The sequence below is a fragment of the Phodopus roborovskii genome, unplaced genomic scaffold (genome assembly GCF_943737965.1).
Source record: "Phodopus roborovskii unplaced genomic scaffold, PHOROB, whole genome shotgun sequence".
In the NCBI taxonomy this organism is placed as follows: Eukaryota; Metazoa; Chordata; class Mammalia; order Rodentia; family Cricetidae; genus Phodopus; species Phodopus roborovskii.
Window position 1 is genome coordinate 20,162,076 of NW_026126447.1, and position 25,109 is coordinate 20,187,184.

Here is a 25,109-nt window from a genome sequence, read left to right on the forward strand (position 1 = left end):
CAACATGATTTCATACAATAAATGTTAGCTTTCTTTACTAGCTCTTCTAAAGTGAAAACAGCTCTAAAATTGAAAAGCATCAGCCCAGCTTTGTATCCATCCTGTTTTTAGCCTCAGTCTTCAACATCGATGTCTTTCAGGTGTGGACTTAGTTCACTTAAGTCAGAGTCTAGCAAACCCTGGGTGCTGTTGCACACATGGAGAAATTGCAGTGTTTTTCCTAGACTTGGCTGTAAATGTAGGTCAAAAAGAAAGAAAACTGAAGTGCAAGATAAATAAGTGGCCTGATAATTTCCTAAGAACAATACAGGCTTTGGCCCTGTGGGTGCCCCCTGTGTTGATCCAGGGAGCCTTAGAGCATAGGTCTGAATCACACTGGGCACTGCCTAAGATCCTGTGCAGCTTCTTAACTTGCTGACGTCATGAGAATTATCAGTACCTCCCAGAAATATTCCGTGATGATTAAATCAACTTATTGACATAAGTGCTTAGAACAATCATTCCCAGCTTATGTCAGGCACTCGCCACTTGTTAGATGGAATTACTATTTGTAGTATCAAACCAAAGTCAACTAATCTTTAGAGCAGGGAGAGGGCCTCAGACTACAATGCTCACCTTGTGAAGACCGTTTCTCTCATTGTCTCTGAGGCAATTAGAGAAGCTGGATTAGCTAACTATAAAGTGCTTAAGCACGTGGACTGAGACAAGGCAGGTTGCTTGGGATAAAAACACCAGGAAAGGCACAAGTGACTCTCATTTTTAATACCTCTTAGTTAATTTACAAGGATAGCAGAGCTAGGTAAAGGAGAGTTTTTGATGTATACTCATAATAGCAGGAGATTGGAACACCATCCTGGCCAGTCAGCAGCTGAGCCAGATTGCTCAGAAGCCTTCCTAACCAGGGCAGCACTGCAGCATCTTGAAGAAAAGCAGTAGTTTCCCAGTAAATTGTTCCCGCCTGGTTCAGTTAGCTCCACTTACCAATGCAGATGAGCCTCTCCAGGTGTAGATCACTCCTGAAGTCATGCCCAAAAGGGAAGTGTTTCTGGTTGTCATTGATTTTATAAGACCACAACAAAGATCCTGTAAGGCCGGCTTGACATCATCAATGGAAAATGAGAGGATGAGGGCTAAGAGATGGGTGTATCTGTCATGGAAAGGAGAGAGCACAGATGAGCTCATCTCAAGTTTGTACAGGGAAATAGAAAATGCTTCTCTTTCCTTGATACACTTTCCTGTCTTTTTATGAATTGAGTAGCTGACACATATTGTGTCTAATAAAGAGATCACAGAGACCCTGCTGGGAGAATAAAACCAGAAGGTGGTTGTTTTGAAATTCTTTCTCTGCACCTCCTCCTCCTCATGATTTAGTAACTGCAATAAAAAAAGAAAGAGAATTGTGTAAGCTTTTCACAATGTTAAGTCATTTCAAATTGGCAGCCCTCAAATTTTTCAACCAGCCCATTGTGCACTTGAGTTTTCTTTGTCAAGTTAGACTAAAAGAGGTCCTTGTCACCAGTAGCAAAAGCTGATGAAAGAAACTCTTCTACAGTGTCCCGATTTAAAGAAAGGCTAGATGGGTTTGAGTGTGTCCTAGTGGAACTCTGAGCCACATTGACTGGCCATTGACTGAGTCAGTGGACCCTAATACAGACTAGAATCCTAAGTGACCAAGGCCTTAAGTTCCCAAGTACAGAATCATAGAAAGCCCACCAATGACCTATGCTTCTATAGAACTTAATGGCAAATATGAGAGTATAGCCAATTTCCTTGACTGTCAAGTAGACTGGAGGAAACAAATAAGGTACCAGCAAGGGTTGCAAGGTGACTTGTCCCAACACCATGGAAAAAGAAAAAATTCCTCACCTGCCCAGTAGTGTGCAAGAGGGGTGGGTGGTTGGGCAGATGGTGGATAGCATACCTTCGTCATGGTTTCTAGGAGAATCTGCAGCCTCCTACAGCCATAGCAGCTATGCATCCTTTGTCTAGAACCCTCTGTGGAACATGCAGAAGAAATGGCAGGATCTTTACCTGTCTGTTCTCCTGAGGGGTCAAGTTCAGCTGATTGATTAGAAGAGATAATGGCATAAACAGAGGAACATGGCATCCTGGCATGGACAAAAAAGAATATCTAAAGGGAAGAAATGGACTCGAGACAGCTTGGACATGTTTGGGAAAGGGTTGTGTGGGCCATACTCCTATCCTCTGATGCTCAGGACCCTGCAGCATTTATACCAAAACACACCAAATAAACAGACTGTCAAGGGTAAAGAAACTCCCATTCTTTCTTGACTTGCTCAGAATAAGTAGTAACCACGATGTGGTACTTAATGACTGCATTTTTTTTCCATTTTCTTGATATATGATTTATGTATCTGAGAATCCATCCACTGTGAGTATACGGTTCAGATATTTATTCAGAAAATCTGTATCTTTTTGTAAATAATCCCCACAAATTAGGGTCTCTTTAATTTTTAACAGTTTCACTGAGGCACTGTCCATATACCAGACAACTCCACTACTGCACACAAGCTGATAGCATTTAGTATATTCAGAGTTGTGCATTCCTCCCAAAATCAGCTCCACACTCCTTAGCCATCACTCCCCAATCTCCCAGGCAAACTCCAATGCATTTTTTCCTCTACAAACCTGTCTATCCTAAACATAATGATTTAGTAGCTGCAATAAAAAGAAAGGGGATTGTGTAAGCTTTTTCAAATGTTAATAAATGGAATTATGCATTGCTTTGTCCTTCCCTACTGATCTCAATCCTTGTGCTTAATAATAATGATGCATTTAATACCATCCTCTTGTAGCATATATGCCACATTCCTTTCATAGCTAATTGATCCCTTTTAAGAACCATTATTCCTCAGGGTAGGATAATAGTTCATTGTGTGAAAATGGGCTACCTTTCATTGATCTCTTGTCAGGTCATAGACATTTGTGTTGTTTTCACTTTGGGCTATACTGAAGAATGGTGCTATAAAGATCCATGTGTAAGTTCACATGTGGCTTTAAGTTTCATCTCTCTGTTAATACATTTCTAAAAGTGTAAATGTCTCATTGTGTGCAGCATTTATGCTTACCTTTTGACAGAACTGCCAACTTTGTTCCAAACAGTGGTATTACTTTACATCTCTGTCAGCAGTACAGGAGAGGCCTAGTTTCTCCACACTGCTTGTTATTGTCTGTCATTTTTATTGCAACAGTCCTCATGACTGGTGAGGTTGAGTATCTCTTCCTCTTTTTTTTAATTAATGTAAAAAGACAGTTGTGACAACTTCCCACGTTTTCCCACCTTCTTACCTTCACTTAGCCAGACATCTTTTTGCTGCCCGTTGTTAATATCCCTGTGCTTTCTTGGTTGCAGGCATAGTTTTGGCAATGCAGATAGTATATTCAGTGTGCACATTCACTCCTGCTGCTCCTATTACAAGTTACCGTGTAATTCATGGCCTGACACAACACAGATATTCTCATAGTTCTTACAGTACTAAATGTGGAAAGACCAAGCTTGCTGAAATCTGGATGGAGATAGGCTCCTTTCTTTCCTGAGAGCTCTAGAGAAGAATCCTTTCTTTCCCATTCAAAGTGGTGGGAGAATTTTATTCCATGTGACAATACTGTAGAACCAATTTTCTTTATTATAAACTAAATATCAGCCAGGCAGTGGTGGTGCATGCTTTTAATCCCAGCACTTGGGGGGCAGGGGGCAAAGGCAGGCGGATCTCTGAGTTCCAGGCCATCCTGGTCTACAAAGTGAGTTCCAGGACAGCTAGGACTATACAGAGGAACCTTCTCTCAGAAACAAAAATAAAGCAAACAAAAACAAAACATAAATATCTTTCCTGGGTCCCCGAAGCCACTGTGTGCTTTGGCTCTCGGCCCCTTCAAAGACAGCCATGGTATATTTAGTCTTCACATGTGTCACCTGTACGTTCCTTCTGTTCCTTCATGTGACTTAAAAAGGGGCCCCACCCACATAACTCAGGACCATGTCTCTGTTTTTAGCCACCTTAATTTCCTTCTGCCTCGTCATGGGTTCCAGGGGGTAAGACCTCTTTGCAATGTCATTATTTTGCCTGCTACACAGTGTCTGGGGACACGGCTCGTTTCCATCAGACTGCTGCCAGAGAACAAAGTGCAAGTCAACGTTGTCAGGCCTGATTTTTCCAAAGGAGACAAACCGAAAGTCTTTTCAAACATCGCACATTTTTAATATTTCCATTTTTAGTTAAAACCATTGAAAACTTTATAACTTATTCCTGAACTAAACAGGTTTGTGCTCTGATCTAGCTTCTGGTTAAATGGCCCATTTTCCATACTTCTGTTCAAATGTACACCTAGTTTCCCAAAGATAATGTTTTATAACATTGAATCTCAATTTATTTAGCTAAATGACAGCAATGGAAGCCATACAGTAGTTTGGACAGAAGAGAAAGATTTGCTTTTTAATATCATAAAGGAGGTTACTGTAATGATGGACCACTTTAGGGAATGCATTTGTCTTGTTACCAAATTTAGAAGCAGATTCAGATCTATAAACCTGTTGCTTAGTTATAAACAGAGGATCTTTAAATAGCTGTACTCTTGGCTCTTTTATACCTGAGAGTTCTTTCTGTGACTCTTACAAGAGAATAAAGGACAGCAATACCCACCCACTGTTGCCGGTCCCCTACCTGGAGCTCTCACAAGGGAAGTTGACTCCGTTTTTCCTTTATGGAATAGTAGGAAGCAGAATGTGGCTTCTGCAGTAAATTCTTAGAAAATCACAAATGAAATGAAACAGTCTCTAGAGTAGACTGTACCTAATCTCAACTGAGCTCAAGTTCAAGGGACGGAAGGAGAAGTTGAAGGGGACCTTCACAGACAGCAGGACAGCAAAGAGTTCATTCCAGAATCACAAAGTGTGGAAGGTTTTGGAAGGGAAATCAGACTGAGAGGGAAAAAAGAAGAAAAACAAAACGTGCACATTATCTGCGACTGGGCAATTCATGTCAAATTGCCAAATTGCCAGGAGATAAGATCCTGGAATATTTCTGGCCAGCAAGAAATATCAAGTAGACATTGATAGGCAGTCTCCATTATAACGAATATCAGCATAGGATATTGTTGACATTCATAAAGGTTCCAGCTGATCTTGATCCTTTAAACCTAAGGTAAGAACCTTAAATACTTTAACTGAAAATCCCCTTCTAAAGGTATCCCCTTCTAAAGGTGTTTTTTCAGGTGTAACTTCAGTGACACCTGTAAGAGACTTTTGACAGTTGCAGGGGAGGCAGAGTCTGGTGTTTCTTGAGACAGTGTTTTGATATACTCACCATGAGGCTTTGTCTATTAATGAAATTTGGATTGACTGTAATGTGCTTTATTTTAGACATCAAACTGTATGAGATTTGCAGTATTTCATTGCTTTAGACTTCAATTTTATTGTAGACTCATTTTTCAGTTAGTAGGCATCAGCATCTTCATCTTCTCTTGATCTGCCATGGGCCTCACCATCTCCTGGGACTGTCTCATGGGGATAAGGGTCTGCCCAGCCTAGGTGGTTTCAGATCTTCTCAGGAGATGGGGCTTTTGGCAGTATCTCCAAAAAGACCTCCTGCAGATGACTTCTAAGCTCTTTGGATCTCCTCAGAGCTGACTGGAGTTTAGGGACGATCCATCATATTTGAATTATTTGTTTTTCTAATATATTGAAACTCTCATAATTCTTCAAAGTAGAAACAGTTTCATCTCACTAACAGTTCCCCTTTTCTTTTATACTACTTCTGCTACTATTAGTTGCTACTAATACTTCCTCCTTCTCTGCCTCCACCATCTCCTTTTCCTTCTCCTCTTCTTTACTCCTGTTTACCTTTTTCCCCTGTATGTTTTATTGTACCAGAAGCTTCCAGCACTGCTCCTCACATTGCATCCGCATCATGTGGTAGCAGAGCTGTGTTAAGGCCATGTAACTGTGTAATGATAGAGTCCAGATGCCCACCTCCTAAGCTGTCCTTACTCATGCCTGTACCACCATGAGTACCACTGGTCCTCATCCATCTTTGCTGCTCAGTCGTTATTAACATGACCCAAAAATCCACATCTGACCAATATCCTAGGAAGATTCTGCCAACCACTAAATTTAACTCCAAAATGTCTAAGCAACTTTGTCCTTGGTATGCCCTTTCTAGACCTTGGGTGATCCCAAGCCTCCTCCTAGAATTCTTTTTTCCTTCATTGCTCCATTGTCCCAGTCATCAATGACTGATCTTTATTCCTTTTTGTTTTCAAAATTCTTCTCTCATACAGTTCGTTCCAATCACAATTTCTCTCCCCTCCACTCTCCAACTCCACCCCCCCCCCCGCACTGACCTCCCTTTTTACCTAAATCCATTCACCCTCTTCAGAAAAGAGCAAGCCTACAAGAGATAACAGCTGAATAGGATAAAACAAGATCCAATAAGATAAGGCAGAAGTCCTCATATGGAGGCTGGACAAGGCAACCCAATAGGAGGAAAAGAGTCCCAAGAGCAGGCAAAAGAATTCAGAGATGCACCCGCTCCCACTGTTAGGAGTCCCACAAAAACCACCAGGCTAACAGGCATAACATACACCCAGGGGATCTGGTACAGATCCATGCAGGCCCCATGTTTGCCAGTGCTGTCTCTGCAAGCCCATGTAATCCCTGTTTAGTTGATTCAGTGGGCCCTGTTCTCCTGGTGTCATCCATCCCCTATGACTCCTACAATCTCCTCCCCCTCTCCTGAGGGATTCCATGATCTCCTAGGAGAGGGACCCAATGGAGTCCTCCAATTTAGACTCTCTCTCTCTCTCTCTCTCTCTCTCCCTCCCTCCCTCCCTCCCTCCTTCCCTCCCTCCCCCTCTTCATCATGTCTGGATGGAACAGGTCTCTGTTCTTAAGATTGACAGGTACACATGCTTACTTCCTGATATAGATTGTCTCTAGCTGAACAGTGAGAACCTAAACTCATTTCTCTAACTCATTTTTTGATGGCTAAGTGACTCATACTGAAGAACTGAAATAGACCCAACTGTTTCATCCATTCGTTCAGTGACTTAGCAAATATTAAATAGCACTGCTAACTGCTTTGACAAACAAACATACAAATTATATGATACATGAAATGTGATAGTTTATCTCTTTCTCCCTTTTGTGAATGTCTAAAACAAAGACTCCCAGGAGACTTTATGTGGTTTGAGCTCAATAGTTCTGTTCCCAGTCCATCTTCTAAAACTCTGTCCTGTATCCACGCTTGACTGTGGAGAGATTGGAGAGTGACCTAGGTATGGGCCCAGGAAAAAGAGGAAGGTTTGGTCTCATCAACTTAGTCTCCACCCTCACTTCTAAAGTGGAAAGCATCATCAGTGTTTGTAAAAAAAGGTTCAACTAGCAGAGGCAGCAGCACAGCTCTGAGAGTACTTAACAATGCTGCCTGTCCTTGGCTTCACTCAAAGAACAACCCTTCTGTTCTGCTTAGTCTGGGGTCAACTTAACACAAGCTAGAGTCATTTGAGAAGAAGGAAGCTCGACTAAAAATGCCAGATTGGTTTATGGGTGAGCCTGTGAGGCCTTCTCTTGATTGATAATTGATGTGGGAGGGTGCCACCCACTGTGGGCGGTGACCGCCCAAGGCAGGCAGTGCTGAGGTATAGAAGAAGGAAGGTTGAGAAAGCCATGAGGAGTGAGAAAGCCAGAGAGCAGAGTTCCACCATGGCTTCTGCTCCACTCCTCCCAGCCTCCAGGTTTCTGCCTTGCTTGAGTTCCTGCCCTGACTTCCTTCATTGATGGAGCATAACCCGAGAGCTGTAAGATGAATTCAACCCTTTCCACCCCAAGTTGCTTTTGGTCATGGTGTTTTATCACAGCAATAGAAACCTTAATGAACACACCTTCTCGTGTCCTCTGGCTGCTGTCAGTCATGTTTATGCTGAGCAGATACTTTTCAAATATTCATGGATTTTTTTTCTAGTCAATTCTGATTTTTACTTAGAGTCACATGTGAGGAAAGGAAGTAGGAGCCTGCCGTGCACAGGGATGTATCTCTGAGCTTTCGTTTCTGAGGCTCACTCTCTAGGCGCTGGACTTCCTGGCTCACTGAGCATCTATGCTTAAAGACATCACAAGACCCCATTCCATTCCTGGGTGGGGCATCATACCCACTAATGTTAACATACATGTGGTAGCTACACCTTGGGCTGCCCTTTGTACAAGGCTGTATGTCAGACTTAGATTAAATAAATTAAAAATAAGACTCAAAAGTACATACAAAGATGGGTATGGTGATGCAAATCGGTAATCCCAGCACTCCTGGAGGCACAGTCAGAAAGAGCACTGAAAGTTTAAGGGCAGCCTGGTTTACATAGCAAGTTTCAGGCCACATGCAGGACTACATAGCAAGACCCCGTCTCATAAAAATAAAAATAAATAAATAAAAATAAAAATTTAAAAACCATAGAAGTATTGGAAATTTCAAAAATATACATATAAGCACTTTTGTAATAAATGTGAGCAGGTTGATTCATTAAGAAAAAATTGTTCATTATAAACTTCTATTGATCATAAACGCTTGGGTGACTTGACACTCTGTGTTAAAAGTGGTCCGTGAAGGTAACAGGGGCACAGAAGTAGTAGTCTGTGCTAACAACAGCACCTCTACTGATAGGGGACAAGGCCATTACTTTTCAGCACAACCTCGGTATAATTAATTAAAGGCTGGATTTAATTCAGTGACATTTGAATTTTATAGCTATACACTTGCAGCTATAAAAACCACCTTTATTATTAAAATTCCTGTAGGAAAAATAACTTGGTAATTGTGGGTCTGCTCTGGTCCCTGGCCTCATTTCCCCATTGGCACAGTGGTTTTTATAACACAGTGAGGCAGCTCTTGTATTGGCTCAGAACAGATTATGTTTTTAACAAGTGCCCTGGGGATTCTGCAACAGCCAGGCTGCAGACCAGGATTTAAGCACCCTCCCTAACAAGCACTGGACTCCAGGTCCAAGATCTGGTGTCCACTTAGTTCAGCAGTATGACAGGCCAGCTCTATGGTCTTGGAGCCTTTTTGAACCTCAGATCCCTGGCTATTCAAAAGATAATTTTTCCTGTCTGCTTCTCAAAGTCACTCCTTTTTTACATTTAAGGCATTGTTTGAGGACCTACTTTGCGCCAGGACTACTGGGAAGGGAGAGTACATGGGGGGTGGGGCATGGTTGGGAGAAAGGATATGGAGAACATCATTTCTGATAGTCTTATGAAAAATAAAAATTAAGTGAGACTTATAATGCCTGGCAAGGGGGTGATGGGGCGTATGTTTTAGTTGAGGTAGTTGGAAACAGCCTCTCTAAGACAGCAAAGAGACCTAAATGACCAGAAGAATATCTCCATATGGATGTCTGTAGGAAGAAGACATCAAGGACAGGGACCAGACAGGGCAGAGCTGCTGGGTAGAGGAAAGAAAGGACAGTGAGCTAGGGCATAGTGACTTATGGGAGGTTTAGTCTCCTTGAGGCAAGAGAGACAGACAGTTGGTCATAACTGTAGAAGACAGTTTATTGAAGAAGAAAAAAAGAAGAAGCTAGAAATTTTGTTTAGATCCTACTGGAGAGGTGTTAGAAATGTTAAGTTGGCAACTATATGATCTGACTTAGGTTTCAGCAAAACCACTCTATCTTAGGAAGAGACTATCGTGAGTGAGGTCAGAGTAGAGGAAAGGACCCCTACCCCAGAGTTGCCCTGGGGTAACAATAGGATTTAATTATGGCTATAGAGGCCTTTGTTAGAGTTGGGCTAGATTTAGAAATAGGGTTGATATTTATTAATATCAGCATCAATCCATATTTGCCTGTGTTCATATGTCAGCACATCATTACAGGGCTTCTCCATTCCTCTTCCCACCAGGTCGTACATGATCTCAGATGGAAGGTAGGTGGGAACAGCCCTGCCCAGTCCTAACAGACATGGAAAGCCTACACACATACTCACCTGCACCAAGTTTCCACTACTAAACACAATTCCAATGAGTTTAATTACTTCTGCCCAGAGGGCAAGTCAAGCAGGAGAGGAAAATGAAGCGTGGCCATGCACGAGGAATGAGAGTATGCAAAATATGAAAAGCAGGTGTCAGACTCAAAAAAGAGGGCAATTCTGAAACAATGTTTCTTTCCCTCCTCAGTTACAAAAGACAAGAGGAGTGAATGCTAGTCTAGAATGTCCTACCTTTAAATGGTTAAAACAAAATTAAATCCATTTGGCTTACAAAAGATTAGGCTTTAGGTATATGAGGTGATCTCATGTGGACCCTTATTTCCCCAAGGGGCTTAATAAATGAATCTTTGCATTGTATTTTATGGTCATGTGCTTGCAGTGCTGAATTTTTCCCCCTGGATGGTGAAAAGCCTGTGAAAGCCTAGTGTACAAAGAACCTCCACTTCCGGGAAGAAAGCCTAGAAGATGTGGCTGCACTGCTCTTGCTAATTGACACTAGAAACCCTGAGCGATGTGTGTGCAAACACAAGGTTGAAAAGTGGACAGGAGAAAGCAGACTGCTAGAGACCTTGGAAACTGAGGGACAGTTCAGATCACACAATTGTGAATTCACTGGGCTTCCTTTTTGCTTCATAAACTCCCGTCTTGGGGCTGCAGAAGGTAGCTACTAGGAAACAAGGATGAGTATGTAAGAAAAGAAAGTACATGTGTGTGTGTGTGTGTGTGTGTGTGTGTGTGTACATATATGTGTGTATGTATTCTCTCTCTTTCTCTCTCCCTCCCTCCATCCCTCCCTCCTTCCCTAAAGGATTATTCTCTCTAGCAAAAGCAACAGGAAAGAGTGAGCAAGACTGATATTAGAAAATAGTTCTGAGCTTTGACCAAATATCACAGAAAGTCTGTGACCTGCACAACATAGGGGCCTAGCCTCATCTTCCCTCATAGACAGCATTAAATGGGGTACCTACTTCAACAATCCATGGAGGTAGATGTGAGAAAATGAGTTTCATCTGTACTGGGAGCTAATGAGAACATCTGGGGAGCTGGACCTCTACCTTTGCCAATAAGAATTCTTTTTCCCATGCTCACTTGAGAATCAAACCTTTACTGCCTCCTAACAGATTTAGGGAGGCTGTTTCCATTGTGGTGATAGTGAAGACTTCTACATCTCTTTGCTTCTATGTCTGTATGGTTCCAGAAGAAATGGTCAAAATTTTTAAAACATAAGAGTTACATCAGATATAGATTCCTTATAACAGAAAACAAAATACCTGGGCTACTTTTGAACTTGTTCATCACTTGAAGACTTGCTTTCACTATCTATGGTGGTTTGAATCAGAATGCCTCCCTGCATTGACTCATGTGCTTGAATGTTTGACCACAGGGAGTGGCCCTATTAGGGGGTGTGGCCTTGTTGGAGGAAATGTATTACTGTAGAGTCAGGCTTTCAGGTCTTACATGCTCAAGCTATGCCCAGTGTGGTACACTGTCCCCTTCTGCAGCCTGTAGATCAAACTGTAGAACACTCAGCTCCTGCCTGTGCGCTGCCATGCTTCTTGTCTTGATGAAAATGAACCAAATCTCTGAAGCTGTAAGCCAGCCTCAGTTAAATGTTTTCCTTCCTTTATAAGAATTGTTGTGGTCATAGTGTCTCTTCACAGCAATAAAACCCTAAGACACTATCCTTACTCAATGCGGCACTACAAGATCTATCTAGTGTAATAATATAAGAAAGGAAATAAGAAGCATACTGAATTGCTTCATCCAGTGAGACTGGGATTTGACCTGACTCAGGCTGGGTGGGAATAAAAAAGGACAGATACACAGACACATGTACTGAAAAGCCAGAATTAGGTAGGCTGTGCTCACCATAGTGGAGCAGTCCCAACTGTAAAAGCAATGCAGAACCTTTATTGTTTTAATTATGTACAGTTTAGGGGAAGGTGAGCTAGTCTCCTTAGGATATCTTTATAGGGGAGCAGTCTCAGGTTACAATTACCTGGGAGGAGGAAGTTGTGGTTGTTAGGTTTTTCCATATACTGCCTACGTTAAAAGTCAGACCAAAGGAAGGCTTTGCCATCCATCCCTCTGAGCTTCACACAGGGAAAGCTTTGCAATTCCTGCATGGGTCAGAAGCAGTGAGGTTTTTGACATGACCTTGGCCATGTTAAATAATACACATTCACTCAGGACTTTACACATTGACCCAGGGCTTCCTTGGCTCCCCACACAAAATGACAAGGAAAAAGAAAAGCTTGTGCTTTTCTTCAGAGGGAATGATTGTCTACATAAAATGTCCTGAAAACCTTTTAAAAGGGCCTAGGACCTACATTACCATATACCAGAAATAAACAACAAAATTTAAAACAAAGTATTAGCCATCCATGATAAGAAATAACTAGGTAAAATTCCAACAACACATCAAAATATGCATCTGGAATCTCCAAAACACCTGGAAAGATAAATGGACATATAGTCTTCCATGGACTAGAGGACAAAATACAACACAGAGGTTGGTTTTCCAATATATATGTATACATATATATTGGAATTATATATAATTCCTATCAAAATATTAAAAAGACTTCCTAAGGGTGGACAACTTAGTTTGAAATGTCTATAAAAAATGTGGTAGAGTAGCAAAAGAGAATAAAGCAGGAAGAATCAGCTTGCCAGACTGTAATTATATAGTTAAAATAATTGAGGTGGTATGCTATTGGCAGGGGAAGATACAATGAACAGAATAGAGATCCCAGAAACAGATCTGCACAAACATGCTCAACTCATCTTGACAATGATGCAGAAGCCATCCAAGGTAGAAAAAGATAGCCTGTCAATAATGGTTATCAGAACAAATGGGTAGCCAAAATCTACAAACAAGGGTATTTTATCTGAGTGTCATACTTTATACAAAAATTAACTCATGGTTGGGTAACAATGACTAGAATTTTGTTTTGTTTTGTTTTTTTAAATAGCTAAGGTTTTTTTTTCTTTTCTAGTAATTCTTTTATTTAGTTTACATCCTGATCACAGTTTCCCCTCTTTCTTCCCCTCCTGCCCCCATTCCTCCCCACCTCTGCCTCTCCCCCTCCCACTCCTTGTCCATCTCTGTTCAGAAACTGGCAGGCTTCCTGTGGGCATCAACAAAGCATGGCACATTGAGGTAGGACCAAGCTCTTCCCCCTGCATCAAGGCTGGACAAGGCAACCCAGCATGAGGAATAAGTTCCCCAAAACTAATTCAAGTGTCAGGAATAGGCCCTGATCCCACTGCTGGGAGTCCCACAAACAGACCAAGCTACACAACTGTCACACTCATATCGAAGACCTAGGATAGTGCCATGCAGGCTCCCTAGCTGTGGGTCCAGAGTCTGTGAGCTCCCATGAGCTCAGGTCAGCTGTCTTTATGGGTTCCCCCATCATGACCTTGAGCCCCCATGGTTTGTGAAATGCCCCCTCGTTCTTCAACAGGACTCCTGGAGCTCAGCCCAGTGCTTGGCTGTGGCTCTCTGCATCTGCTTCCACCAGTTCCTGGATGAAGGCTCTCTAATGACAGTTGGGATAGTCACCAATCTGATCACAGGAGAAAGTCAGTTTAGTCACCCTCTCCACTATTGCTAGGCATCTTAGCTGAGGCCATCCTTGTGGATTCCTGGGAGTTTGCTTGGTACCAGGTTTCTCCCTAACCCTAAAAATGCCCTGGATATCAAGACATCTCTTTCATTAATTCTCCCCCTCCTCCCCACAGCCAGCCCAACCAAATCCCTCATGTTCCTACCACTCATCCCACCCCCAGTTTATCCAGGAGATTTCTTCTATTTCCCCTTCTCAGGGAAATCCATGTGTCCCTCTTTGGGCCCTCCTTGTTACCTAGCCTCTCTGGGGCTATGCGTTGTAGCCTGGTTATCCTTTATTTTATACCTAATATCCACTTATGAGTGAGTACATACCAAGTCTGTCTTTCTGGGTCTGAGTTACCTCACTTTGGATGACTTTTTTCTAGTGCCATTCATTTGCCTATGAATTCCATGATGTTGGAGTTTTTTGTTTTGTTTTGTTTTGTTTTACAGCTGAGTAATACTCCATTGTGAAAATGTACCACATTTTCTTTATCCATTCTTCAGTTGAGGTGCAACTAGGTTGTTTCCAGGTTCTGGCTACTATGAATAACACTGCTATAAACATAGTTGAGCAAGTGTCTTTATGTATGTATCCTTTGGATATCGCTGAGTCCTAAGGTAAATTGATTCCCCATTTTCTGAGAAACTATTTAGATTTCTAAATTGGCTCTACAAGTTTGTACTCCCACCAGCAGTGGAGGGGTATTCCCCTTACTCCATATCCTTTCCAACGTAGGCTGTCATTAGTGTTTTTGATCTTAGCCATTCTGACAGGTATAAGATGGTCGTTTTGATTTGCATTTCCTGGATGACTATGGATGTTGAACAATTCAAGTATATTTTGGCCATTTGAGATTCTTCTCCTGAAACGTTCTATTTAGATCTGTACCCCATTTTAAAATTGAAGTATTTGGTAGTTTGATGTCTAGATTCTGGAGTTCTTTATACATGTTTGAGATCAGCCCTCTGTCAGCTATGGGTGAAGATCTTCTCCCGCTCTGTAGGCTGCTGTTAAACAGCTGTTTTCCCCCAGTGTGTCTTTCACCTTGACATCTAATGGAATCCCAAAAGTTTAACTTTTAAAAATGGTATTAAGTCATTTCAAAATCAATCAGGAACTCCAAATTTCACATCAATAAATATTTTGTTTCCTGATACAAAAAAAGCTTGAAGACAATAAAATAATATATAAATAGAAAAAAAATATGTATCACAAAGCTGAATATAAAACTTAAACCATAAAACTTATAGGAAAAAAATCATAGGAAAGTATCTTTCAGAATTTAGAACTATATAAGTAGCTCCTAGAATTTATGTAAAAGCATAATTTATAAAAAAATGATAAATTGGATGTTATTAAAGTTAAAACACTTAGGTCTGTGAAAGGGCCTGTTAAGGTGAGAAGGAAAGCTACATCCTGGGTGAGAATTTCAGAGCACGTGTTGTTGAAGGACCTCTTTAGCAAACAGTGAAATAGGTAGTGGCTGCAGGCTTTTAGATGCAAGAAGATAGCCACAGATATGACACACTGAAAATGGGAAGATTGCCTCAGCAAGGTACGTAGGTATCCCCTGAAGATGATCAGCTACCCTCACTGAAGTACAACTTACTGGAGTCATTTCTGCTTCTGGGCAAGGACACCCAGGTCCATGTGCCAATGGCAGTCATGTGTCCCAGGTTTATGCTATATGACCATTCATCTCCAAAGCTTTGATGGCCTATCCCCAGAAATATGCAGGTGAGGCACTGAAGGCTGAGAACTACTGCCCTAGAAAGAAGGGGAAAATGTATGTGGAGAGAGCTGGCCTCTGGTGAGATGGGATATATTATTATGGGTAAAGATTATGTGACAGTACAGACGACCCTTTAATGAGGTGGCAAGTATAAATAGATGCCATCTAGGAAACTAAAATAAATGTCAGATCTCCAGATCAGTTATTTTATTTCCAGTTGATAAGAATCCTTAAAGGTAACTGCTGTATGACTCTGAATCAAGAGGAGGGGACAGCCTATGATGGGAGAAGAAAAACAAGTCTAGGCAAAGCCTTCATCCCCAGTAGTAAGAGAAGAATCTGTGTGGATGAGGAAGCTACTGTAGAGCATGTATGGACCTCTGTCGTGCCTTAGTACGTAGCCCAAACTCCAAGAAAGATGTAAGGAACCCAGAAGGAATCTATATACCAACCAGGAAGGGAGGGGGCTAGGTGTGGCTGTGATGAAGTCCACATTTTCTGCCTCTTTCTATAATGCAACAAAACGAAGCCGCATGAAGACAGTGAAGAATGCCATTTACTCAGTCACCTCTCAAATATTCACCCAAAAGAGCATTTTGATGGCAATCAATGTCTTATAAAGATGCCTTTGTCCTCTTGAAAAAGAGGAAAAGAAAGAATTAGTTCAAAAAACTTCAGCTCCTGTGCCTCCTGGGAAACAGAGAAATAAATATGAAGAGCAAGCCAGCTCCAGCATAATGCTTGGGAGACAATTCCTTTTCTAGATCTGACTACCAGTAGTTGAAATATGTGGTGTTATAAAGCAGAGAAGATATCCAAAGCTCAGCTCTAATATTTTTTTTGTTTTAATGCTACTACTTATTAAACTTCTTACTAATAAATTTTAAATTCTCAAATAGCATGAATAGATGTTTCATCAAGGAACATACATGTGGTAAATAAGCACGTGAGAGATAGTCCATAGCCTCGGCCATTAGGGAAATACAACTTAAACCACAATAAGACACCACTGTGCAACTATCAGATGAAAGAAACAAAAAGTATTGAGGATGGAGGGAAAGGGGACTGCTATATGACATTTAAACTGCATTCCTATACATTTATGCCAAAGAAATGAAGACAGATGTCCCCACAGCTACCTGGACCAGAGTGTTTATAACAGCTGTATCAAAACCTGGAATCAACCCAGATTACTCTACAGCAGCTGAACAGCTATACAAGCTGTGGTTTCCCTGTGTTACAGAATACTACTCTGCAATAAAAAGGACCATACCATTGAAAAAATGCAACCATGATGTGATATAAGAAAGAGCTGGGAGAATCTCTAGGGAACTCAGAGAGCTGGCAGGGAGCCAAGCACGAAAGCTTAGGAACTGTGTGGTTCAATTTACGCAGCACTCTTCAGATGTTGAAAGCAAGAGAGCAAAAGCCCTATGAGTGCTGGCCAGAGAATCTAGGAGGGGTTATAGATATCATGAGGAATGCTTGGAGGGGCAGACGCTCTGTGGCTTAACCATGTGAATGTCCACATTGAGACCATGAAGTCATGCTGTAATTTCGTAACAGGATTGCATTATGTGAAAACTGGATACAACTTATAAGGGACTGCCCTGTGTTACTTTCACAACTGCATGCAAATGTAGGATTAAGCCCTTAAATTAAGCACAAATTAAGCCCTTAAAATTTGTCTGTTATATTTTATGCTGATTAAAATGTGTGTTATTCTCTTGTTCTTTTCCTGTTAAGTCTCTGGTAGGCATGTGAGTGGGTATGTAATGGTTCCTCATTTTTTCCCAGGCAAGCATGGTGTGCAGTGTGCCAGAGCAGAACATGGGTCGTCTGTTGGTCTCCAGGTGTTTTGGTACCGCAGCCCACAACACTGTTAATGACAGCTCACTTTCTTTCTCATCTCCAGGAAAGCCACTAGTGAAAACGTCTCGAATGACATTGCTCAACACAGAGAAACCTGCAGTAACGATGGATATCGGAGGCACCATCAGAACAATTCAAGGAGTGAATGTGACAATTAACTGCCAAGTGGCAGGTAAGAAATCCATTCATGTGTTGCTACATTCTGATACTGATGGAGCTTTGGGAGAGAGGCTGAGGAGTACAAATGCAAATTAGATACAAATTCTCTCAGCTGAAATACAAACTTCATTCAGAAAGTGAGAGTACATCAGAAAGTTAGAGAGGGAAGGTTAATTCTGCCTGAGCCTGGTACACTAAACGAGGCATTAGGGTTTTCAATGTTTTCGTTTATTTGTTTTTGGTGTTTTTTGTTTTGGGGGTTTTGTTTGTTTGTTTGTTTTTGTTTTCTTTTGTTGGGAACCTAGGACATGAAAGTAATGTTTTGGCCCACTATATGGGACAACTCTGACCTGGTGCCCTGGACCTGGTTATAGTTAGGTTTGGGTTGGGTTTTATTGAGGGAGGGGCACACACCTTCATCACTCTCCCTTAATGAATGAGGCAGACTCACTAAGCCTTAAGCTCTGCATTTGGCTACAGATCCCTGCAGGAGCTCGGTGACCAGCCAGTCTCACTGAAACAACATTATAGATTTTTGTTTTGTTTTCACCTACAGAACCATGTGTATTAATCCTGATTAAAACTAAACCTCTCTTTGTGCCTCAGTCATTCTGTCTGCTGTTGAGTCATATGTTTATTCAAAGTAGTTGAGGGAAATCCCAATTTTGATATAATTAACTGGATGGACAGGGAAATGGTCCTCATTGCATCTCAAACCAGTGTTCTGAAAGCACTGTTCAATGTAACATGGCTCAAAAACTGCTTTCATTTACCATTTTGATGGCTCCTCTGTCCATCTCCCACTACTCATCATCTCCACTGTGTCTCTAATTGGGGACTCAGTGGCCTTCTGACTAGTTAGATAAAATTCACTAAGCCATATTAACATGGTCGGTGACTAGCAATACATTAGACCTAATAAGCCAGGCCCTTGAAAAGGGCAGGAGAGTGATTCCATACTTACAGAAGGACTGTCCATTTGCTCACCCATGGACAGTATCTTACTGAATAGTTAATCAAGGTTAGATCAGAGGTCTCCTAAGCCACGGAGACACAGATGGTAAGGCAGAGGAAGCTCACCATCTGGAAAGAAGAGCATGCTATATAGGGAAGGTCATTATTTCCTTATTCTAGAATAACAGGGAGGGATAGTCATTATTTCCTTGTTCTAGAATAGTACTTGACACTTCAGGAAATATAGAAAAATAGGAGACTGTGCTCAAAGTTCCTTTCCAAACTTCCCCACAATGGACATTTTAGTATAGTTCCTTTATCACTGCATTCCCTCCCCTTTCCCTTCCGCTCTCTAATTAACATTTGACTATCACCAGCCTGATTTTAAAGGATACATAAAAGTCTATTTAAAGAACGCCCCATACGTTACCTAGGCTGCCTGACATCCTCACATGTTTGAGCCATTAGCAGTTTCTCATTAAAGAATTTTTCTCACACATGTGCTCTCGACTTGTAAAACGCAGCCTCACACATCCTTCCCAACCCTCGGGCATAAAAACACATTAAGCAGTGAGTACGATGAGGCTTTTCCTTTACACGCACTCCAGTCCTCTCTTTCATTCTTAGGACCATTCTCTCTGTGGTCAGAGTTCAGAGGACAGAGTGAAAGAGCAATGGAGGAAAGAGTGTGCAAATGGCCTGAGGCAGAAAGAGCGTGCTGCCCTTGACAAAGTGAACTCTGGTTGGTGGTGTGTGAGATCTAGTGTCGGCAGTGGCAGAGAAAAAGAAATACGTAGGCAACACTAGGTCTCAAGAGTGCTCATAGATTATACTATAATTTGGGTTTTCATCCTCAGAGAAAGTGATGCTTCTGAAAGGCTTTGATGATGCAGGAGGATTGATGGTGTGGACATGAGTGGAGTGTTATCAGTGAGGGTGGGTTAGAGTCTTGTATAAAGTAAATCCTACTATACTCCAATGTATAATGGTTCAGATACAATAGATTATCAGGGCTGTTTTAAGAATTCACAGTGTGCATTCTCACTGTATCACTCAAGGTCATGGGGTGCTGGGGTCTTCCTTCTGTTGAACACCTAAGGACTCCCTGGGACGTTCTCTCTATCCTGTGAACCAAACAAGGGAAGAGGAGAGAGAGAGAGATATCTGGGAAGGCTCTTGAGACCCATAACAAAGAAGCCACTTAATCACTTTTCACTTACCTTAGTCCATGGCCATTTAAAACTATGGGAAATAACCTCCTGCAGTACTTGTGAAAAAGAATAAAAAGTTTTGGGGGTGACTACCAGTGTCTGCCACAGTTTGTGAGGAGGAATACAAAAGGGAAATCAAACACTTCTTGTCCAGACTGCCATGGTTCCTTAGACCAGTTGCCAAAGATGACATTTGAATTACTGTATCCATTCTCTTTTCTTGCACCAAGCCAACACTCCCCCCACACACCCTAAGAAACTTCAAGAACATATCATGTAAAAGTACACCGTTGGATGCCCCACCTCAAGGTACTGACAAGCTGCCATGGTGCAAGCAGTCCTCCAAGTATAACAAATGGTCCAGTTAGCAAGAATATCCTGTCTGGGATATTAAAGAAGAAAGGGATATTATAGCATCATGCTTCCTGGCAACTCAGGGCAGATTAAAGGCACTAATCCTTATAATCGGATCCCGTTACCAGCCATTCTGACTAGACCCATTTATTGATCCTTCCCAGCAACAGGGAGAACATTGTGTTGCTGTTAAGAAATGCCATAAGGGGATAAAGCAGACACAGGTTAGTTTGCGTCCCCTTTTGTAGACACAAGTAATACCCAGGAATTCAATGTGGAGCCTGGACAAGAAATTTGTCAACAGCGGTAAAGCTCCAGGCTGAGCTTTGTTGCAGAGTGTGTTTTCTGCCTTTTCTTAGCCACCCCGCTCTGTGTTGTTATAACAGATGGCGGGGGGGGGGGGGGATGTTCCACAATACAACAGAACCTTCCAACAACAGATAGCTAATTTAGCCAGCCCCTGCAGCTTCTAGAAGCCCCTTCTCACAACAGTTTTGGGGCTACAATTGAAAAAAAAAATATGTGATCATATTTAAAGATCTAACGGTATAGAAATCACAGCAAGGCACTTCAGATGTCCTTGAAGAGCAGTCAGATACAACAGGCTATGATGTGTAGTTGTTGAGAAAGGGGTTCCTGACATTGAAGGTGTCTCCGTTTTGATCTCCACCCTGAGGCTGGCAGGTTACTAACTGGCCCAAGGACAGGAAGCTACATGGTATTCTGCTCTTGGGTCATCCAGGACCCAAACTAACCTGACTATAGTAGAATTTTTTTTGCATGTGTATGTTTAGGTGTCTCTATGTGTATATATGCATATACACATGTGTGGGCATATCTTAGGAGGCTAGAGGCTGGTTCTAGGTAGATTTCTCAATCACTCTTTGCCATATATTTTGAGGTAGAGTCTCTCCCTTAACCTGGAACTCAAACTCTTTACCAGTCCAGCTAGCCTGCTTACTCTGAAGATCCCATCTTCACTTCCTAAACTCTGAAATTACAGGCAGGCTGCCAACCCACCCTGTCGTTTACATGGGTGTTGGGGATCCCAACTCCATTGTTTAAACTTTGCAAACACTTAAGCCACAGAGCTAATCCCCCTCCCCAGGTTTCTTAATCTCTTTGAGACTCACTTTCCTCCTTTATGTAATAGAATTGATAATAGGTCCTGCCTGTTGAGATCATTATGGAAAATAAGTGTTTACATTTCTGTAATGTTTGGCTTATAGTTCTTATTATTTTTAGTGATGCCAGTGGGCTATTTTTGCACAGCTCATTACACTCCCTGTGTCAAGGTGTTCTAAACATCAGATTTAGGCTACCATGTCTGGTATCTTTCCAAGACATTTGTTGGCATGTCTAGGTGGCTAATGAGGTTCTCTATAGTGTAGTTGCCATCCCTTAAGAGAGACAGGGGACTTACTCTCTAGTACCTTGCTTGTTTTTACTCCTTCCATATTCTTTGTTCATAATGTCAAAGCTAGTCATGGAAGGGCTGGTTGTCATTCCAGATATCTTTATAGTCGTTCTCTGCCTTGCAGTTCATGGTCCCAAACAAGAAACCCCCACACTGTGGCAGCAGCAATAATCCAATGGCAAACTCACAAGTGAGCCTGAGGAATGTTTCTACTAGACAGACCAGAGAAGGGTTCCCATAGCATCTTCTTCTCCTTGGGAACATTGTCAGGACTGGAGGTGACCTTCCTTACCCATCACTATCGTAAACATTTCCACTTCTCCTGTGAAGCCCTGACCTCACCAGAGAAATCATCCCTTCCAGCATATAACCAATCTTGCCCTCCACAGAGAAGCCTGACCCCATGGGTCACAGGGCAAGGGATAATACAGGAAACTGGAAAGTTTGAATCAGTTCCTGGAAAAGTAAGAAATAGCTCCCTGACCCTTCTGAACCGGGCTTCTTTGCCTTCCCTTCTTTTCCCTCCTCCCTCTGCCACGCATCTGTTCTCTCCTCTGCATCGCATGGCTGAGGGCACCATGCCGCAGCAATGTCTATATACATACATACACAGCTGTAACTGTGGCCTCTAGAAGCACGAGGTCCAGGTGCCATCAAGATGGTCGGGGGGGGGAGGGTGTTCACCGTTCTGTTCACCTAGGCAGCACTGCTTCTGTGTCGAATGAAAGGCTCGTGACACCCAGTTCTCTTGCTCTGCTTAACTTTCTCCAGAAAAGCCTTTTTTCCACTGGGGACCAAAGGAAGATGCCCCCCACTAAGCACTACATGGATCAATTCAGAGCCCTCATAGAAATGATTTATAAGACCCCATTTTCCCTGTGATAGAGAAATGAATAGAATTTTTTCTTCCGACTTCTTTCTTTTGGAGGTTTTTCCAATAAATTTTTTTTAATGTAAAACTTCAAGCTAAACATTCAAAGGCCTAGCAGGCATGGGCAGACATCATGATCTACTCGCTCTCACTAGTGGTACTACAGTGACAGCTCGGCTCTTCTGCCTCTCACCTGCATCCTTTCTCAAGGTGTGTCTAGGGATGCTGTCAGCCTCTCTCTGGTGTACTCAAGCCTTGTATTATTTGAGCTGAATCAGTGTATGTCTCTCCCTGAGGTGACAATCCTTCAGCATCAAAGTCTGTATGTATTTCCTCCCTCCCATTAGCCCTATTCTTCCTGAGCAATTTTAAGACAAATAGTAGGCGCACATTTAATTCCTTGAAGAAATCAGGGCCCCTTGTTGAGTCTGTTCAGGACAACACTGCCTTGTCCCAAGGACAAAATACAGCCCTGCTCTGGGAAATCATTAGACTAAGAGTCTAGGTCTTTGGCTTTTCTTGGCATTGACCCCATTTTCCAGTATTTGACATTCTAAACATCACTTGCCTGCTTGCTGAGGAGTTCTATGAGCAAACTGGGCTTGGCAGCAGGCTGGATAGCACAAGAGATGAAGCTTCTGCTGCCTGGAAGCCTGGGAGTCAGCACCCCAACCCTTCAGTCTCCCAGCTCCCTCAGAGCCTGTCCTCTTGTGGAGCGTCTCCAGAAGGCCATCTAGGACCTCATGTCACAGACTGTAGCCTACTTAACTGAATACCACCTTCAAGGAAACTTCCTGAGGAGCCCAGATTGTACCTAGAGTACAAAAATCTGACTTCCAAGGATAGGCACCCATCCCATGTCTATACACAATCTTCCTTGACTCTCACAGACAAAAATGGATTGAGGAAGGGCAGAGTATTCTCCTTTGATTCATTTCCTTTCCTGCTACTGTTGTTACCACTTTGTGTTCTCTTGTTTTGAGACTTTACCCTTGGTCACCTTTCTGACACCCAAGATACCAACTCATAAAGAGAGAGTTTCTGTTGACTGGAGATTTTTGGAAGCTTCAGTATGTTATCAGTTGGCTCATTGCTTTGAGGCTGAATCTGTAGTTACATAATAGATCATGGCATAGGTGTGTCAAAGAGTAAAACCAAACACCTAGGGGCCAGGAAGCAAATAGTAAAGAGGGGCCTGGGATCCTGGGATTCCTCCACAAAAGTATCCCCCCCCATAACATCTACTAGGATACATCTCTTATTCTACAATCTTCCAATGGTGCCAACCAGAAAGCTATATGCCTGGGGAAAATGGTACTAATAAGGACACTCACAATCCAAATGCTGGAAAGAAGACTCAGTGGTTAAGATTGCATACTACTCTCACAGAGGACATAAGTTAAGTTCTCAATACCCACATCAGGAGCTCACAACTACCTGTTACACCAGCTCCAGCACATTTGGTTCTCTGGCCTCCTTCTGTAGGCACCTGCATGTACCAACCACACATCTCAACCATGGCAGCTTAAAAAAAAAAGAACACCATGTATCCTCTGGACTGTCAAGACTAGTAAGGACCCAACAGCTTTCATTTTTCTGGGTCACACATATATTTTGATGTTTTATATCCTTAGATGTATTTTTTAATAAAACGTGTATACAGAAAAGTAGATGCATCAAAAAGGTTCCAAGTAAACACTCCGCAACCAACCATTTCCAGGTCAAGACTTAGCATTGCCACAGACCCAGCTTTTGTCACCACCCCCCTATATTCATTCCACTCCTCAGAGGAACCACTCATCCTCCTGCCCACTAACAACATACAATAATGATGCTTGAATCTCTGCTTTATTTTGTGTTAATTAAAATGAAATTATATCCCCCTACCCCGTCCCTCTCCTCCCTGCAGGTCTTCCTATGTGCCTCCCCCACGTTTCCCTACCTTCCACTACTCTGCCACCCTCTCTCAAATTTAAGGTCCCCATTTCTGTGTCATTGCATATATAGTTCTGATTCTATAAATATAGCATTCACAGTCCATTCAGTGTTACTTGTATGTATATGGCTTCTGGGCTAGCCACTTGATATGGGAAAAGCAATCTGAGGAAGACTACTCCTCTTACTCTCGGCATTGCATAGTTACCTGTAGTTCCCTTGTCAGAGCTGAGGCTCTGTGAAATTCCCCTTGCCATGTTATCATGTCTATTGGTCCCTGCTCAGGTCTTGTTAAGCAGCCATGTCAATGAGACTTCACAAGTGTATAATGCCACCAGCTTTTGTTTTTTACTTATAGACATAAAATCAGACAGTATGTATTCCTATATTTGGCTTTTCTTACTAAGCAATATGCTCCTCTAAATTGTGGAATTTTCATCTTTATGATTTATATACATGCAGTTTTTCTGTGTTATGATACTTTTTCCAAAGAACTTGAATATTCTTGGCAAGTGCCATTCACCAGCTGCCACTGTCCCCTCCCCCATTTAACTGGCCTCCCCCTTCCTGCCTCATCTCAAGAAGTCTTAAAAGGCTCTACAAACAAGAAGAAGCCCAAGGTGTGATATTTGGTTTGGCTGAGGATGGTAGAGGATGCCTCGGCAGATGCTTCCTGCAGAACAGGGTGGGGTGGCCAGGGGCTCTTGTCCTGGGCTCACCTGACATTTGCCTGATAAGCATATTTTTGCCTTTGTAGGTGTGCCTGAAGCTGAAGTCACTTGGTTCAGAAATAAAAGCAAATTGGGCTCCTCCCAACATCTGCATGAGGGCTCCTTGCTGCTCATAAATGTGTCCTTCTCTGATCAAGGCCTATATTCCTGCAGGGCAGCCAATCTTCACGGAGAACAGACAGAGAGGACACAACTCCTAATTCTAGGTAAATAAATAAAAGTAAATAAAAAGCGACTGCTCCAAACCATGGCCTCA

The 25,109-nt window shown here is 42.2% G+C and overlaps 1 protein-coding gene across 1 annotated transcript in view; it reads left to right on the plus strand.

The window, feature by feature from the left end:
• The window catches only part of Adamtsl1 (ADAMTS like 1), a 363,826-nt gene that overhangs the window by 296,143 nt on the left and 42,574 nt on the right, over positions 1-25,109 (plus strand). The window contains exons 21-22 of the mRNA XM_051188147.1: positions 17,265-17,393; positions 24,880-25,059. Coding sequence (XP_051044104.1) covers positions 17,265-17,393; positions 24,880-25,059 — 309 coding nt within the window. The remainder of the gene's footprint in view (positions 1-17,264; positions 17,394-24,879; positions 25,060-25,109) is intronic.